This window comes from Rhodnius prolixus, unplaced genomic scaffold (genome assembly GCF_049639745.1).
Source record: "Rhodnius prolixus isolate KJV_2025 unplaced genomic scaffold, Rpr scaffold_5, whole genome shotgun sequence".
NCBI classification, from domain to species: domain Eukaryota; kingdom Metazoa; phylum Arthropoda; class Insecta; order Hemiptera; family Reduviidae; genus Rhodnius; species Rhodnius prolixus.
The window spans coordinates 1960453-1976160 of NW_027411624.1; the positions used below are offsets into that span (position 1 = coordinate 1960453).

Sequence of the window (15708 nt, forward strand, 5' to 3'; positions counted from 1 at the left end):
CTTTTTTGAACGAGATAGTATGTAATTTAGGCAGCAGGTTTGGTTGGTGTTTAACTTTTTATTGACCACAAGCAGTCAAAATGTCATTTTTTTTTTTTTAAATCTATCTTCTTTTCTATCAATCTGTCTGGAATGTTTTGATATTCTTTTATTTATAGATGTCAGCGATTTTCACAGATTTAACTTTAATAAACGACTTCGGCCCAGTGGCAGAAATTATAAAGGAAATATGTCACTTATACCCAAACAACTGAGTGGTATTTCCGGCTTTTGATTAAAATACCACTTTAATTCTTTGTTCTAAATCGGGTACACATTGAGCTACATGTACATCAAACAAACTAGTGCATAGGACAAAAGCATTTAGTGTTCAATTGGTGTAAACGGTATTCTTTTACAGTAGGCTATTAATAATCATTTTGACTGATTCATTAATCCAAATGGAAGAAAACTATAGCCGATTTCAGTCATAATTTTTAATTTTTTGCGAAGGTTTTTTTTTTTTGGAAAAAACAGTCAGCACCTGAACAGTCAGTACCTGAACAGTCAGCACCTGAACAGTCAGCACCTGAACAGTCAGTACCTGAACAGTCAGCACCTGAACAGTCAGTACCTGAACAGTCAGCACCTGAACAGTCAGTACCTAATAAGTCGCACTAAACAGTGGTATCTGAACAGTCAGAACCTAAACAATCAGGACAGAAATCAAACAAACCCTTTGACCGGGGCCGGATTTACCTATAGACTATCTAGGCTTCAGCCTATGGCCTCAGGATCTAGAGGGGCCTACATTCTTATTGTTAGCAAAATTAAAATAACGCAATCTAAAAACATTACATAATATTAACATTTAACATATTGATATACTATATATCACAGTAGTGATGTATTTTATTATCTCTCATGTAATTTACCAACTTAAAAATGGGAGGTGAAAGGGCCTCGTAAGTGGATTAGCCTAGGTCCCCTTTTCATCTAAATCCGGCCCTGCCTTTGACGTTTACAATGTAAAAAAAATGATAATTGTTAATAAGCATAAGCCCTGAAGATGACCTAGTCCTTAGCTTGAAAGCTGGTGTGTTTACTGGCTTGGTTTTCTGAATTCTGGTCACGATCAACGATCAAAGAGTGTTCCACGGGCATAGAAAAACAATGTAATGACGATTTTGTTAAATATTGTTGCTCACAGCTAGAGAGGTACGTTCTTAAGTATAATTAGTAGTGGTTACGGCATTGAATATGATTGGATAAATCCTTAAACTTTCCATATTTATTTTCCCCGCAAACCATTCACTTTTTCATAATTATTACTTGAATAATTACTCTCAGTTATTCGTATTCATGTTATGAAAGTTCTCTAAATTTTATAAAATCGGGTTCAATTTGTTTCAAATTTAGAAATATTCAATTTGTAATAAATTGCTTGACCGGAAATTGGTTTTTAATTTTTTGGGAAACTGCTGGAAGTAACTTTCATGCTGCTACTTGTCATGGTGATAAGTTCATAAATACTTGATTTCTACTTGGGATAGAATACGCTACTTGGGGTTACAAATGGATAAACGTTCTAACTTGAAATACTCGCAATATACTGAAAAGGGTGGAGACGAACTTACGATTTCGCAAGCTGTTTCACTCGACCAACTTGCACTAATTTATTTATTTATTCAATCATTTTTGCGAACTCAGAGGCTTATTTATATTACATTGGTGAACTTATTCAGGTGTGAGAAAAAAAGAAAACCAGGGAAATTTGTGTGATTTTAGAGCAAAAAGAGGGGAAAACCAAAATCTGGCCAAATCTGGGTCAGGAGAAGTATGTTCGCTACGTTAATTAAGCGGATTTCCTTAAAATAAAAACTAGTTTCCCTTACAGTATTGAATAAACAAGTTGTAGAAGAGGAGGAATTGGGTACTCAATGCTGGATAATATTCGAGGAATAGAGGGAACATCTCGGACAATCCTATGAGGAAATGCCTTCAATTCGTCTATACAGCTGTCTGACTAAAGACCTTTACTTGACCATGATTTTTCACATTTAAATATTGTAGGCACGAGGGTCTACTGTATAAGCTGAGAGACGTTCTTCCTCATACATATTACCTTATCCTCAAATCTTACCTACAAGATCGACATTGTAGAGTCAACTATGGAGCAGCAGACTCAGATATCCATCTAGCCAGAGCTGGTGTTCCTCAGGGCATTTTCTTAGGTCCTCTCCTTTACTCCTTAAATACAACAAATATACCTCAACATCCAAATACCATCCTTTCCACCTTTGCTGACGATTTTGCAATCTTATCTCCTCATTCTGATCCTCTTATCGCTACACGAACTCTTCAAACGCACATCAACCACTTACAGGACTGGCGAATCAAAACTAATGTTACGAAATCAAAATATAATAGTATTTACTCTAAGACGAAAAATCCTACCTCCTAGCATCTTGAACCAAACTCCTGTACCAACTGTGGACAAAGTACGCTGTGGACTGTACCTAGACAAACGGATGACATGGAATCCCCATACTAGACTGAAAAGACAAGAAAATAACCAACGCTACAAACTTCTCGCCAGACTACTTGACAAACGATCTAAACTCAACCTACAAAACAAAAGACTCTTATACCTGTTGTTACTGCGACCTATTTGGTCATACGACATTGAAGTATGGGGATCGACTAAACGTTCAAATTCTTTACGGATTCAGACTTTACAATCAAACAATACTACGAAAACTACTTAACGCTCCCTTCTACATATCTAACCTCACCATCCATAATGATCTCAAAATCCCACTCATTAACTCGTTTCTTAAAATTTCATCCCTTCACAGCAGCTCAATCCTTTAATTGAACACTTATATTCTTCCACATTACTAGGTAATCCTCCAAGGAGATTGAAGAGAAGATGGCCCCGCGATCTACTCTCCTCATAAGAGCAGTATAGTGCATCTATTCACGTTAATGGAGTGTCGCCACTGGGTGCCTTCTCCTATCTTCATTCACGACATTATATTATATCACATTTGCTTGTTGCAACAATCGTTGCAGTTGCTAATTTCAATAAAAGATTTTAAAAAAGAGTATTTTAGGAGTCTTTAGGAAATTTCCGGTGCTTTAAATCTTAAATTTAAAAATTTGTCATGATAGAAATAGTTGTTCGAACAGCAAAAACATAAATAATATCATGCAATATTATTTACTATTATGTTTGGGAGTATTCCGACACTAGCGGTTGGTCCAGACAACATACTCCCAGGTCGCATTTGACCCGCGGGCCGCAGATTGTGGACAGCTACAATAAAAGAATTGGCTGTAACTGAATTCGAGATTGACTGCAAACCTACGTTCTGCTCCAGTCTTCTTAACATTGCATGTTTGATGTCTTACCTTATCTTCATTTAAAATCTTCAATAATTTGTTTAATCTTTTCTGTCAAGAAATAATAACGTTAAAAATATAACCAATCCATCGCAATGATTTTAAAATATCTATAAATCCAGCCTGGCTGACATCATTGAGCAATGAAACTAAAAGTGCTTTCCATGATGATTTAGACTTCGAATTCAACGCCTCACATTTTCTATTAGTTAGCATGGCTGTCTAGTTGCGTAAGTACAAAAAGAGATGTGGATATATGTGCAGATATGATACAGACATGATAGAAATAGTTGATCGAACTGCAAAAACATAAATAATATCATGCAATCTTATTTACTATTAGGTTAGTGAGTATTCGCACAAACTAGCGGTTGATCCAGACAACATACTAGTGTGGTGCGCGAGCTGGAAATTGTGTACAGTAAGATTGTACCATCTTAGGATAACGTAATAAGTAACGTACAGCATCCTGTGATACAGTTTCTTTCTTTAGGTTTGATTTCTTAAAAACCAACCTACAGGATGAAGAATTATGTAGGTGAATTACAGATCCAAGCAGTAATATAATAAATTTATTTATGAAGTAAAACAGTTAAGTACAATATATTTAAATTACTGAAAATAATTGTTGGACAATACCAATTTAAAAAAATCAATAAACAATAATTTATCTCTGACAATAAGCTCTAAAGAATTAAGTAAATTAAAAAAGTAATATTAAAGTGCCTAATAGATTTTCTTGAAAACAGTTTTTTTAAACATTAGTAATACTTTTTACTTTTCTTTTGTAATACTATTTATTAAGTCGAGGGATGTTTACCTTTTTATTAGAGTGCATATTATTACTAGACTAGAAAAACTGGCGATAGTGCAAATTAAAGATGTTAGTGGCTAAGACAATCTTAGACGTTACATTAAATAAATGAGTGCCCTTAATTCGCCTCAAGGTTGATGATCATGGTTAGGTACGAGTATATACCTTGGAATACCTGAAACAACAATATCCTTGTTTAAATGATCTTACTAAACCTTTGATAAATCTAACGTTTCGGTCGTAAACATGAGCAAAGGTATTAAAATTAGTTGACCCAGCTAGTGATAAATATTGAGTGCTACGTGAAAATCTAACGTGGACTAAATTACAGAAACTGCAACCGCATTGTCCTGCACACGTTACAAGTTATATTTGGGCTGGCTTTTCGATTGTTACGTCAAAGATTTGTTCAGTTGTTTTAGCAGCAGTTGTGATTGTAATAACTTGAAAGAAGGTTTCTGGTAAATCTTATCAATACTAAGAAAGTGATCTTTAAAGAGATGAAAGTAACTATTTCTATTTCGGAGGTTAGTAAAATAGTTTACGCCGGGCATTTATCTGATAACTTTTGAAAAAAAAAAGAAGTTTTTATAGGTTTTTCTTCTGCGCTTTCTGAGTTGTGTTACATTAAATTCTTAAGCCCCACCAGGGAGTGTTTTCTGCAGTTTAGGGCAGTTCAGGGGTCAAACCCAGATGGGGAAGTGAGGCGAAAATAGAGGACAGCGAAGCCGCAGATTGTGCGAACAGAAGAAAGTCACTTCTTCCTCAAGGCTTCCCATTTCTGTTGATCACTCCTAATTTCCCTTTCATTCCGAGTTGGAAGTGATCATGTGTACATTCCCGAACTGCGAGGGGAGCCAGGCTGAACACCATAGTAAGTATTAGAAATATTTTCTCTGAAATTACTTTCTGTTAAAGTGAAATTTTTATTAAATACGACGGACCTATTTCTAGTGCACTGATAACGGCGGTTTGATTTGTTTTTGAAATCCCTCAACCAAAAGTACGTCATTACTCCCAGGATTGTTCACTTTTTGGGGGGGTTTTTCTCGAAAATAACTGCAAACTTCCATATAATTAGCATGCATACACATTATACTTGAAAAGTTGTCCTCTAAGAGGTAGAATCTTAGTATTATTTCAGGGTAATGGGTTCACACCAGAGTTTTTGTTTTGCTTTTGGAAATAGATTGAAGTAAGAAGTGAATTACCGAGCCGAGGCAGACATAATTATAGGTGATAAACATTCTGTAGTTGAGATTAATACGTTTGGTGGTAATGATCATCATGGTGAGCAAATCCTTTCTCACTCGAGGCGACTCTTCGTACCATTTACTCGCATAGGCGCTGTTGTGTAGCTGTTCCATCTGTAATTGAAGTGAGAAGTTCATTTTTAGTAAGTTTTTTTATTATTATTACCTTTTGTTTACCATCAAATTTACAGAATTAGTTGCCCACCTGATTACTAATTTCCTGTCCACATGAGCAGACTATGTAGGGTGCGGCCACACATAACAATGCTTTTAGAATCTGCTCGAATGCGGCTGGATTGTAGTTCTTAAAAACCTAAAATGAAATTATGAAGGAATTAAGAACTACTGTAAATACTAATTTGAAATACAAGTGAATCTGAAGTTGGATACCTTAGTGAAAGCATAAAGAAAACCGCACGGCTGCAGAGTGGAGATCAAAATCTCAATGTAGAGTGGGCCGCAAAATATGCCATTGTATGTTTGTAGAATGCTGAAATATTACGAATTTGGATTAGTCGACAGTGTTGCCAAAAAAAAAAACTTAGTACCTAATAATATTATTAAAGTAATTTTATTTCCCTTAGTAAGATCGCAGATTAGGTCAAATTCCTTTTATTAAGTTTTCACTAGAAATCAAAAACGCGAATTGCCGAATAATAAACTTTGATATTTCCCTTAGATGCCGACAGAAAACAGAATAACATGTTAGACAAAATCGATTTGCTTGTTGAAAAGCGGCGTAAACTAATAGTGAATGTGAATACATATCTGTAACTTCTATTTTTATTTCGCCACTACTAAAAGAAAAGTATCGATATTTTTCATTGATCTTACTGCACTAGTCAAGATGCTGGCTACATTTTTCACTTGGTTAATTATATTTGTCTTTTCTACGATTTCGGTTATTTACGGCTTATTTCGGCGGCGGGTATTCTGCCGAAGTATGAATACTTCCCATTTGGAACATTCCAATGGTTTAAATGGCCCCATGATCCAAATTTTGAACAGTGGGCATCGAAAAGTCATTATAAGTTCATTGATCTGGCCTTCAGGAGGGAGTGACAGCTCCCCTCATTTACTAGAATGAAAATAGCAAGAATTAAATGATTTGCTTTGATCTTTCCGAGCTTTAAGAAAAATGACGTCAGGAAATGCGTAATTTCACCAAGTTTTCTTTCAGTTTCCACAACTGCTGATTTTCCGTAACTTCTTACAATAATAACTCTTCTTATTGCGATTATTTTTCCAGAGGAAAACTCCATTAAGAAAAGTTTCCTTAGAAAAGTCATTTCACCAAATTGTACGATATTAAATACCTTACTAAAACTCCCAGATTGAAGACAATCAATTGACCGGAAGTGAGCAGGTCTTTTGAACTTCTTTTTAGCGTTTATAAACAGTTTTCTCTGATTGGCATTCTTTTCATGAAATGGATTTCATCAAACTTATTTTTTTTTATTTGAGCGACCATTTTTGGTTGGAACCATTTTTTACTTTGAGTAACAGTTCTATGTTTTTAGAAAGTAGTCTAAAGTAGTTGTAATTTTTTGTTCGATAATCATTCAACAAACTATTCTGATAAAACACAATTTAACTTTGTACAATTATAAAAACTGTACGTAAATATTAATTTCTGTGCCAATTAATGCCCATCTAAAAATACTTACTCTATGATCACATTATGATACTTGTAGATATTTTTATCGGTCGGTCCATTCGTCTCCAGTCGAGCTTGTAATATTCTCAAACATGCTGACAGTTCATTGGTGAATGTTAAAAACATAATTGTGAATGACGTATAGAAAATACAGGTAGTTAATTCCAGCATTGTAACGAATACCATTCCAGCTAAATATGGCAAAAATTCATCCATACTCCATGGTAACCATAACTGTTAACAGAAATGAGTAATGGATAATACTGACTTCAGTATTGACCGGCGGAAGTAGAACGTAAATCAATCTAAACGCACTTAAAAGTATCTACACACAAACGGAAGCCGCGACTTATCCAGACTGCCAAGAGCAGCATTACTTTTACCCACACTCACTCAACACAAATACACAAATTACTCATTCACTAAAAACTCACGTAAACTCAAATTTAACTTTATTATCAGCGAATAATTTAAACATAAATCTTTTTTTACCTGATACGGTAAATGTGGTTTAACAAAATCTGTTAAGTAATCACCGATGATGCCAGTGATGAGTGATATAGGCGGTAACCATAGCAATATCGGAATGAAAACTGATATAAACTTTACACGAAAAGATTTCGCAAAAAGGTTTTCTTTATCAATGCTCTTTACATGTTCGCCAGCTTCTTGATCTTGTAAAATCTTCAAACTGAATTTATCCAGCCTGTAATCGTTTGTAGGTTAGTCAATTATTATCTTTTTAAAGATTTTAAAAATTAATGAGGTTCAAGTTGAAGTTTACTGGATTTTAGTTCTGTAAATCTTTTGCTATCGGGATGAAATTCCCCCAACCCCTGGAAAAGTACCGGATGTTCCATTAAGTTTAAGCACTTGTTGAATTGTTTTTATGTGGATTTTGTTGTAAATAGTGAACAACTTTATTGAAATAAAACAAAATGGCTCTCACCTGTTGAACAAATCTTTAATCTTCTTCTGATGCAACAATATATTCAGAGCTTTGGTACTGTCGTTGATGTAAAGCAAGCTGGTTGACAATACTTCCACAAATTGTAACAAATTCTCCTCCACTAAACATAATTCTATACCTGGAAGAAATAATATTCTTCAATGACTTTTCATTGCTCTTTGTGAACTTCTAAGTTACACCATGTTGATTTATAATTTCTCTTAATCTACTACTACGAGAAGATATTGTAATCTTGCATTTAAGAATATTGTTCATAAGAGTGCGGTCGCAGTCTTATTGGTCTTGGGATTAGAGCGAAACTCAAAATAATAAAAATGAAATCCCGGGCGAGGAACTCCGCTGAAATCTATAGATTCAGGAACTCCTGAAGTAAGTTACAAATTAAGGACTACATACATTAAGTTGGTAAGCACAAGTTCAAAGATACCTGTGGGTTTTATTATGGTGAAAATTGCAATAAACTGAAAGAAACCCAACGATAAAATGAATTAATGAAGGGAACACTGAAAGCGCGATAAGCACTACTATTTGATAAGCTTACTAAATGTTGGAAACCCGACTCACCGACTGCAATGGCGCCGTAACTTATCATCAGAATATGATAGACGGTAAGCGATATTGCCCACTGATTTTCCTTCTCTACGATAAGACCACTGAATCTGATTGCTCTGAAAGCCTGTTTTATTGGCGACAACTTGTTAGTTTTCTAAAAATAATAAATAAATAAATATATATGTATATATAACGATGTTCAATGCAAATTTGCCATGATATTAATTCACACATTGTAGCGATAATTAATAGGGTTGGCCCAGTAGTTAAGTTATGTGAATCAGCTATGTCTAGAGTAGCTTCAAGGACATATTAAAGGCAAAGTAAAGCCAGAAATAAGAGTAAAACAGATAAGGGATTTGTAAAGAAGACGCTGGTGTTCGGAACCAGCGATTTAAAATTTATCACAAGCCATTTACACCAAACTAACACTGCATTCCTGAACGTGGCACAAGAGTTCTATTTTGAAGTTTATATCCTTGATCTAATTGAGCAAGAAAGCTAGAAAAGTAATTTCTTTTTTTAGTCCTTCTTCCTCATTCCCAATCATACCTTCTAATTGGCATGTGAGACCTGAGAACTGTCTCTGTCTTCCTGATATTACACACACAGTTCCCTTGACAGGATTGTCTCAGAATATCCAGAAATGTTTTGGCTGAGTACAACCCTGTAGGTAGAAGTAGACTAACTTAAAAGTCGCATTCAAAAACGTTATTCTTAAATTGGGCCGGGGGAAAAAAACATTTGGAAAGCATCGTCCAATTCCAATCTGGTGGGCGCTCCCTTTAAGCGAATTAATTTATTTTCAAGTTAATGGTTAATTTAGTAAACAAATTAAAAATAACTCTACTTAATGATATTAGATTTATCACATTAATAAATATTACTTACTTTTTCCATTAAAATTACTATTAGTACACAATGTTGTAAATTCACTACAAAAGTGGGCTGGTTAACTCTAAGAAATCGGACTTAATTTATTCCACTCATCACTTCCAAGTCTAAATAACAGAATAAAAAATAAAGCAACATAAAATAGTTATCTGATCTTACGTTAAGGTTACTTGATTTAGTTTTTTTTTTTTTTTCCTTCTAGTAACCCTAAAAGGGAACCGTTTATTCTGTATGTCCACAGAAGTATACATACAATTCTTTAGCATAAGATATACAAGTACAATAGAAATATAAAATGAAATATACGTTATTTACAATATGGGCCAATAAAAGGTAAGACAATATAAAATAAAATACATACGATATATACAATAAAATAGATACAAGTAGTTACATAAAATAGATACAATAAAATATATGGTAATATAATACAATATATGCACTAAATATACAAAAAATTTACATTACTTACATATATATATATATACAGGGTGACCAGAGTTATATGCTCCACCCACTTTTTTTTTAACGGCTAGAAATATCGAAAAAATAAAAAACACAATTATTTAATCATTTTTAGTCTAGTTTATTTTCAGTGATTGACCCATTTTTTTAAAACCTTATATCTCGAGGTACCACAATACTAATTGCATCGCTACGAAAATTCCCCTCCCCCAAAGTAACTAAATGATCCTACTAAAAGGACTTGCTCTCTGGCAGTTGACGTCCAACTAAAAATTTTTTAAGTGTGCAAGGTCAACCACTATAGAACCAGTGTACAGCTACTAATATTTTTATGTGTTTAACTAATTGAACCAAACTGTTGGACTTAGTTTTTGAAAAGTGGCCCAGAACGTACAACCATACTAAATGATTTGGACTTAGTTTTTGAAAAGTGGCCTAGAACGTACAACTTCCTACTACTAGCATCCAAATTTTGTTTTTCAAATGGAACGTTATATTTTTTGTTGCATATTTTTGTAGTATTTGAGCTCCTAAAAACAACAAAAAAAAATTTGAAATCGGTTAGGTTTTTCAAAAGTTATGGTAATTTAAAATATGAAAAACAAATTTCAGTTTATTGTCAAAATTACCTTATTTTTTTTTTAAAGAATCTGTTCAAACTGGGCACAATCAACGGATAGGCAAGCGAAAACTCTGGACTCCCACGCTTTGCTTGTAGCAGCACTTATGGTGGCGAAGTCAAGATCTAGGCAGGCTCTAGAGTTATTCGACGTTTCTGATCATAGACTGAAGCCACGGGATTAAGGTTACTGTAGACTTTTTAGTAGTATTTTTTAGATATCCCCACAACAAATAGTCCATTGGGGTTAAGTCCAGAGATCGAGGTGGCCATTGGATGGGACTAAGCACAGGCAACCTCGAACAACTCTCGCATTATGTGCCAAGCAACCATCTTGTTGAAAATACATACATATCTAGCCGACGTTGTAGAGGAACATCTTTAAGCAGAACTGGCAAAATGTCTCTTAAAAAAAGTTAGATACCTTGCACCAGTTAAGTTCTCTCTGTAGAAGTATTGGGCCGATTAGTTGATTTCCTAAAACTCCACACCAAACTTTTGTAGAAAAAACAACCTGAACGTCGAATAACTCTAGCCTGCCTAGATCTTGACTTCGCCACCATAAGTGCTGCTACAAGCAAAGCGTGGGAGTCCAGAGTTTTGGCTTGCCTATCCATGGATAGTGCCCAGTTTGAACAGATTCTTTTAAAAAAACACGTAATTTTGACAGTAAACTGAAATTTGTTTTCCATATTTTAAATTACCATAACTTTTGAAAAACCTAACCGATTTCAAAAAATTTTTTGTTGTTTTTAGGAGCTCAAATACTACAAAAATATGCAACAAAAAATATAATGTTCCATTTGAAAAACAAAAGTTGGATGCTGTATCTCGAGATACAAAGGTTTAAAAAAATGGGTCAATCACTGAAAATAAACTAGACTAAAAATGATTAAATACGTGTTTTTTATTTTTTCGAAATTTCCCGCTGTTAAAAAAAAAGTGGGTGGAGCATTTAACTCTGGTCACCCTGTATACATATATATTTCCCCTCATAAAGTTAACATATTTACACGGACAAAATAAACAAAAGCGAAATTCCTAGGATTGATGGTTAATAATTTTGCGGTGAAATACTGTGAATGAATTTTTTAAAAACCTCGTAACAGTCTCTGCTTACTAAAGTGCTGTAATCGGGTGGCCATCTACCTCCTTCTAGCAATATCTTCCTAATTAGTGGAGACCGTTTTTGTTCCCAGAGTCTGCAGTGAAACAGAATGTGGTCCGGAGACAGAACAAGCGGGAGAACGAAGTAGTTGCAGCCTAAACAGATATTCACTGAATGCACCGTGTCCGGTTACATACTGTGTTATAATGTAATCAGATTTGTAGTGCAGTGCTTGCAATCTACTTCTCACAGAGGGAAAGTATTTTCTTGTGACAGCAGCTTTTGGGCTGTTGCTCCATAACTGTTCCCACAATGTTAGAGTGTTTTCCCATAGTACTTTCTTTAGGTAAGAAGCGGGGAATTTGTTATACACCACAGGTCATCCAAAGCAGCACTCTTAGCGTTGATATCCGCCATTTCGTTTCCATCAATCCCGGAATGGGCTTTCACTTTGACGACGTGCACCAGAATCCCTCTAGCTTCCAGCCTGCTTATATTCTGTTTAGTCCGTTCAATCAAAAAAGAATTATTATCAGCTTTCAACAGCAATTTAAACGTTATTTCACTGTCAGTGTTAATTATGTAATGATTAACATTTGTACCTTGCTCAAGGATCCATTCAGTGGCTTTATACACAGCCAGTTGCTCGGCCTGATTTATGGAACAATGTTATCCTAATTTAAACTTTTCAGTCGCCAATATATTTTTTGATGGATTTACTGACACAAATGCGCATCCTATTTTTGGTCCCATCTTACTCCCATCAGTATAGATCTCTACACAATCTATGCAGTTGTTTTCAAAGGTTAAACCATCTCCTATTTCGGGAAAAAGCAAATTATTAATTTTAACTGGGGCATCCCAATCTCCGATATTTAGACCTTCTATTAATGTGAGATCTCTAGTAACCAGGTACAACATAGCTATTTCTTTTATTATTAAATTTATTGGAGCTAGCCCAGATAGTAGGCAACAGACTTCAAAAGAAACAGTCCTATAACCTCTAATGATGCGTAAGGCTATATTCCTTTGCACTCTATGTAATTTTGAACAGTTTGCTTTCTCTTCTAAGACTGTTATCCAAACTGGAGCTGCACATGACAGCTTTGGTAATATCGCTCCTTCGTAAACAACTTTTAGAGCTTCTCCTCCAATACCCCATCTCAACCTACTCACCCTAGCAAGGCTGTTAATCAACCGAGAGCTTTTTTCACTGATATAATTTATATGGGTGTTGCATGAAAACGTTTAGTCAATTATTAGCCCCAAGTATTTCAGGTTGTCAACGAATTCTATTGGTTGTCCATTTAAAAATAGATTTAACATTGTCTGGTTCCTTTTCCTTGAGATTAATAACGCTTTACTTTTAAGGCAGTTAACAACAATTTTATTTAATTTAGCCCAAGAGAAAACTTGGTCTAGAACCAGGTTTCCTAGATTTTCTAGATGGGATCTGTTTTTTCCGGTTATGACTATAAGAAAGTCATCAGCAAATGCCAAGGTGTAAGTGTGAGGAGGATAGCCTAACTTCAGCAAAGAGTCAAATAAAATGTTCCACAAACCAGGTCCGCAGCAAGAGCCTTGCGGACAGCCTATAGTTATCGGCCTACATTTCTTGATTAAACCTAAACATAGACACCCTAGACGTTCAGATAGATAATTCGTTACTAATTTATATAAATTTCGGGGATAATTAAGTGATTTCAACTGATTTAGAATTGAAGGCCACCAAGCGGAATCGAAGGCACCTTTAACGTCGAGAGAAATTAAAAGAGTTTCCCTTTTACAGTTCATTTTAGGCTCTACTAAGGTTTTCAGATACATTAAAGCATCAACAGAGCTCCTTTGGGCACGAAACCCATATTGCTGATTACTTCATTTAGTATACAAAGGATGGGAAAAGAATAATGTGTTACTGTTAGGAAATAGAACTCGGAAATACCAATATGATCTTTAACAATGAGGAGGAGAAAATCCATTGATAAGAACTGCAAACCTACTGAGTCTGAGGATCTTCAGAGAATAGAGTTTAAAAAAGAAACCATTCTTCGACTTAGCATCAGGATGTTGTTGACGACCCAGAGCCATCTTTGCCGAAGTCGGGAAACCAGTATACACCGCATTCGCATTATATAGTTCTGATATCCAAAAATCCTAATCACTAATCGCGTCATCACAGCTTAGAAAGATGTGCTCTTCCATTGATTGATCCAAATCTTAAGCATCTTACGTCCCGGGAATGAACAGATTAAAAATGCTAATTATGTAAAATTGGTTTAGATGTACTACCCATTGATCTATCATTGTAGTTTCCCCAACCGCTGAAAGAATTAAATTTAATACTTATTGCAATAAACCTCACTATCTTTATGTGGCTTAAGGAATGAGGAAAATTGAGGAGTTTCCAGTCTGTTTTTATCCTGATCTCTGTTTCCCTATGTTTGACTAATAGACTTAAATCCCAAATTAAATGGTGCTTTCTGGGATAGCTCTTTGAGCCCTGTATACGAATAAAATCATAAAGTATGAGCTTCCAATCGTGACATCTAATTAGCAGTTGTACGTTAAGCACCGCTTAAAGAATAAGCGATTACTGTACACTTAACCCAAGTAAGGATAATTACTTTCCAAACACAATTAACAATAATGCTTTACTTATTTAAGGACGCTTTAGCCAAATTTACGAAAATCTAAGAAGACTTGGTGATAGTGTTCGCATATCTTGTTAAAACGGGGAATGTCCTTACACAGGCAGCATTAAAGCATTAATTGTGAGATGTGGCTTAAGCGTTATGCCAATCTGGCTATAATTTTTTGTTTACTCTTTCCAAGGCTTTATTATACTTTAAAAAGATATTTCCAGGAAACAGGCGTTTCCTGATTTTAAAACAATTCCGATAAGAAACATCTAGTTAACATATACGACTGAGATTGTTTAAGAAGTGATGGAGTTCAAGTTCGTGCAAGGTGCAAGCGCGAAAATTGCTGCAGCTCGGGAGATTCCACGAGCTTTTTGTGAAAATTAAGTGGTCCAGCTTAGGTGTTCTAGGTAATTCTTTAATTTACGCAAAAACAGCAAGAAGCTCTTTGGATTAATCAAGGCTTAGAGTTTTTCTGCAGTAATGATCAATATATCAAACAGCAATAAAAATAAAATTTAATTTGTGCGTTGAATTTTCCAGAAATTTGCAAGGACTTTGAAATCAAGTAGAGGTTATAATTGGGACTTCGAAAGAGTGGTGTAAAGTAAAAAAAAAGGAACTATGAATCTTACTTATTGCTATTAGTAATTCCAAGGTTAATTGTTCCAATATATTTAATTTAAAAACTTTGCGAACATTAAAAAAAATAAAACTATCGATAAAAAAAACAAATACTGACTGATGATTCGCAGCTGATTGATACACACTGTCACCTTACCGATCGGTCAAACAACCTCCACACTGGAGTAGGGGTCAATACTGCCTTCTTCTAGTGCTCACTTAATCACCAGCTACACGTCTTAGGCTAAATATTTCACCACCCTGGTTAATGCCAGTCTTTAACCTCCTTCATAAGACATATTATTAAGTAGGGTGTAAATATTTCACTACGTACTGTCTCATTCCAAAATAATTCTGGAGAAGCACTGGGTACATACTAGTTGATATGTGATTATTAGCTTTTGTAATATCGTGGTATTATTATTAAATGCAGGGTCAAAGTATTACTATGTTTTTGTAATTGTAGTACGTGGTTAAAACCAGTGGTTTGAATTGATATTTCAGTAAAGTTCTATTTGTCAACAAAGTTCTTGTGAAGGCGTGTAATATTTTTATTAACATTTATTTACTTTATTTTATTATTAGTTTTTCTTCCACGAATTACTTGCTCTGAAAAGCCATTAGTCTTTGTGACACAGGTTTCAAAGGTGTAAGGCGCAAATCCGTAGAGTTAATTGAAAAATTGCTTTATTTAATCATTACGAAGAAATTGAAAATTAATAAAACAAA

General features: G+C 34.7%; 1 protein-coding gene across 4 annotated transcripts; it reads right to left on the bottom strand.

Annotated features, from left to right (window-relative positions):
* Window positions 1-3934: 3934 nt before the first annotated feature.
* On the bottom strand, window positions 3935-15178 carry LOC141457968 (odorant receptor 47a-like). 4 transcript variants are annotated; one of them, XM_074135380.1, is made up of 10 exons: window positions 14991-15178; window positions 9522-9631; window positions 8643-8784; window positions 8058-8196; window positions 7601-7814; window positions 7119-7342; window positions 5842-5941; window positions 5657-5764; window positions 5410-5565; window positions 3935-4373 (listed from the first exon to the last, which is right to left on the bottom strand). In XM_074135380.1, exons 2-10 carry the CDS (start codon window positions 9528-9530, stop codon window positions 4317-4319), a joined length of 1149 nt encoding a protein of 382 aa, XP_073991481.1. In that variant the 5' UTR covers window positions 9531-9631; window positions 14991-15178; the 3' UTR covers window positions 3935-4316. The 4 variants fall into 4 exon arrangements, with proteins under 4 accessions (XP_073991481.1, XP_073991482.1, XP_073991483.1 ...); XM_074135381.1 differs by having other exon boundaries at window positions 15098-15176; XM_074135382.1 differs by lacking the exon at window positions 14991-15178 and adding an exon at window positions 9886-9904.
* Between the last annotated feature and the right edge of the window lie 530 nt (window positions 15179-15708).

Bases quoted from the DNA above. Each gene is read 5' to 3' on its own strand.
- LOC141457968 (XM_074135380.1), bottom strand. The intron at 8,197-8,642 runs GTGAGTCGGGTT...TATTTCTTCCAG, and splicing joins TTACGGCGCCATTGCAGTCG to GTATAGAATTATGTTTAGTG. The intron at 5,765-5,841 runs GTATCCAACTTC...ATTTCATTTTAG, and splicing joins TTCTTTATGCTTTCACTAAG to GTTTTTAAGAACTACAATCC.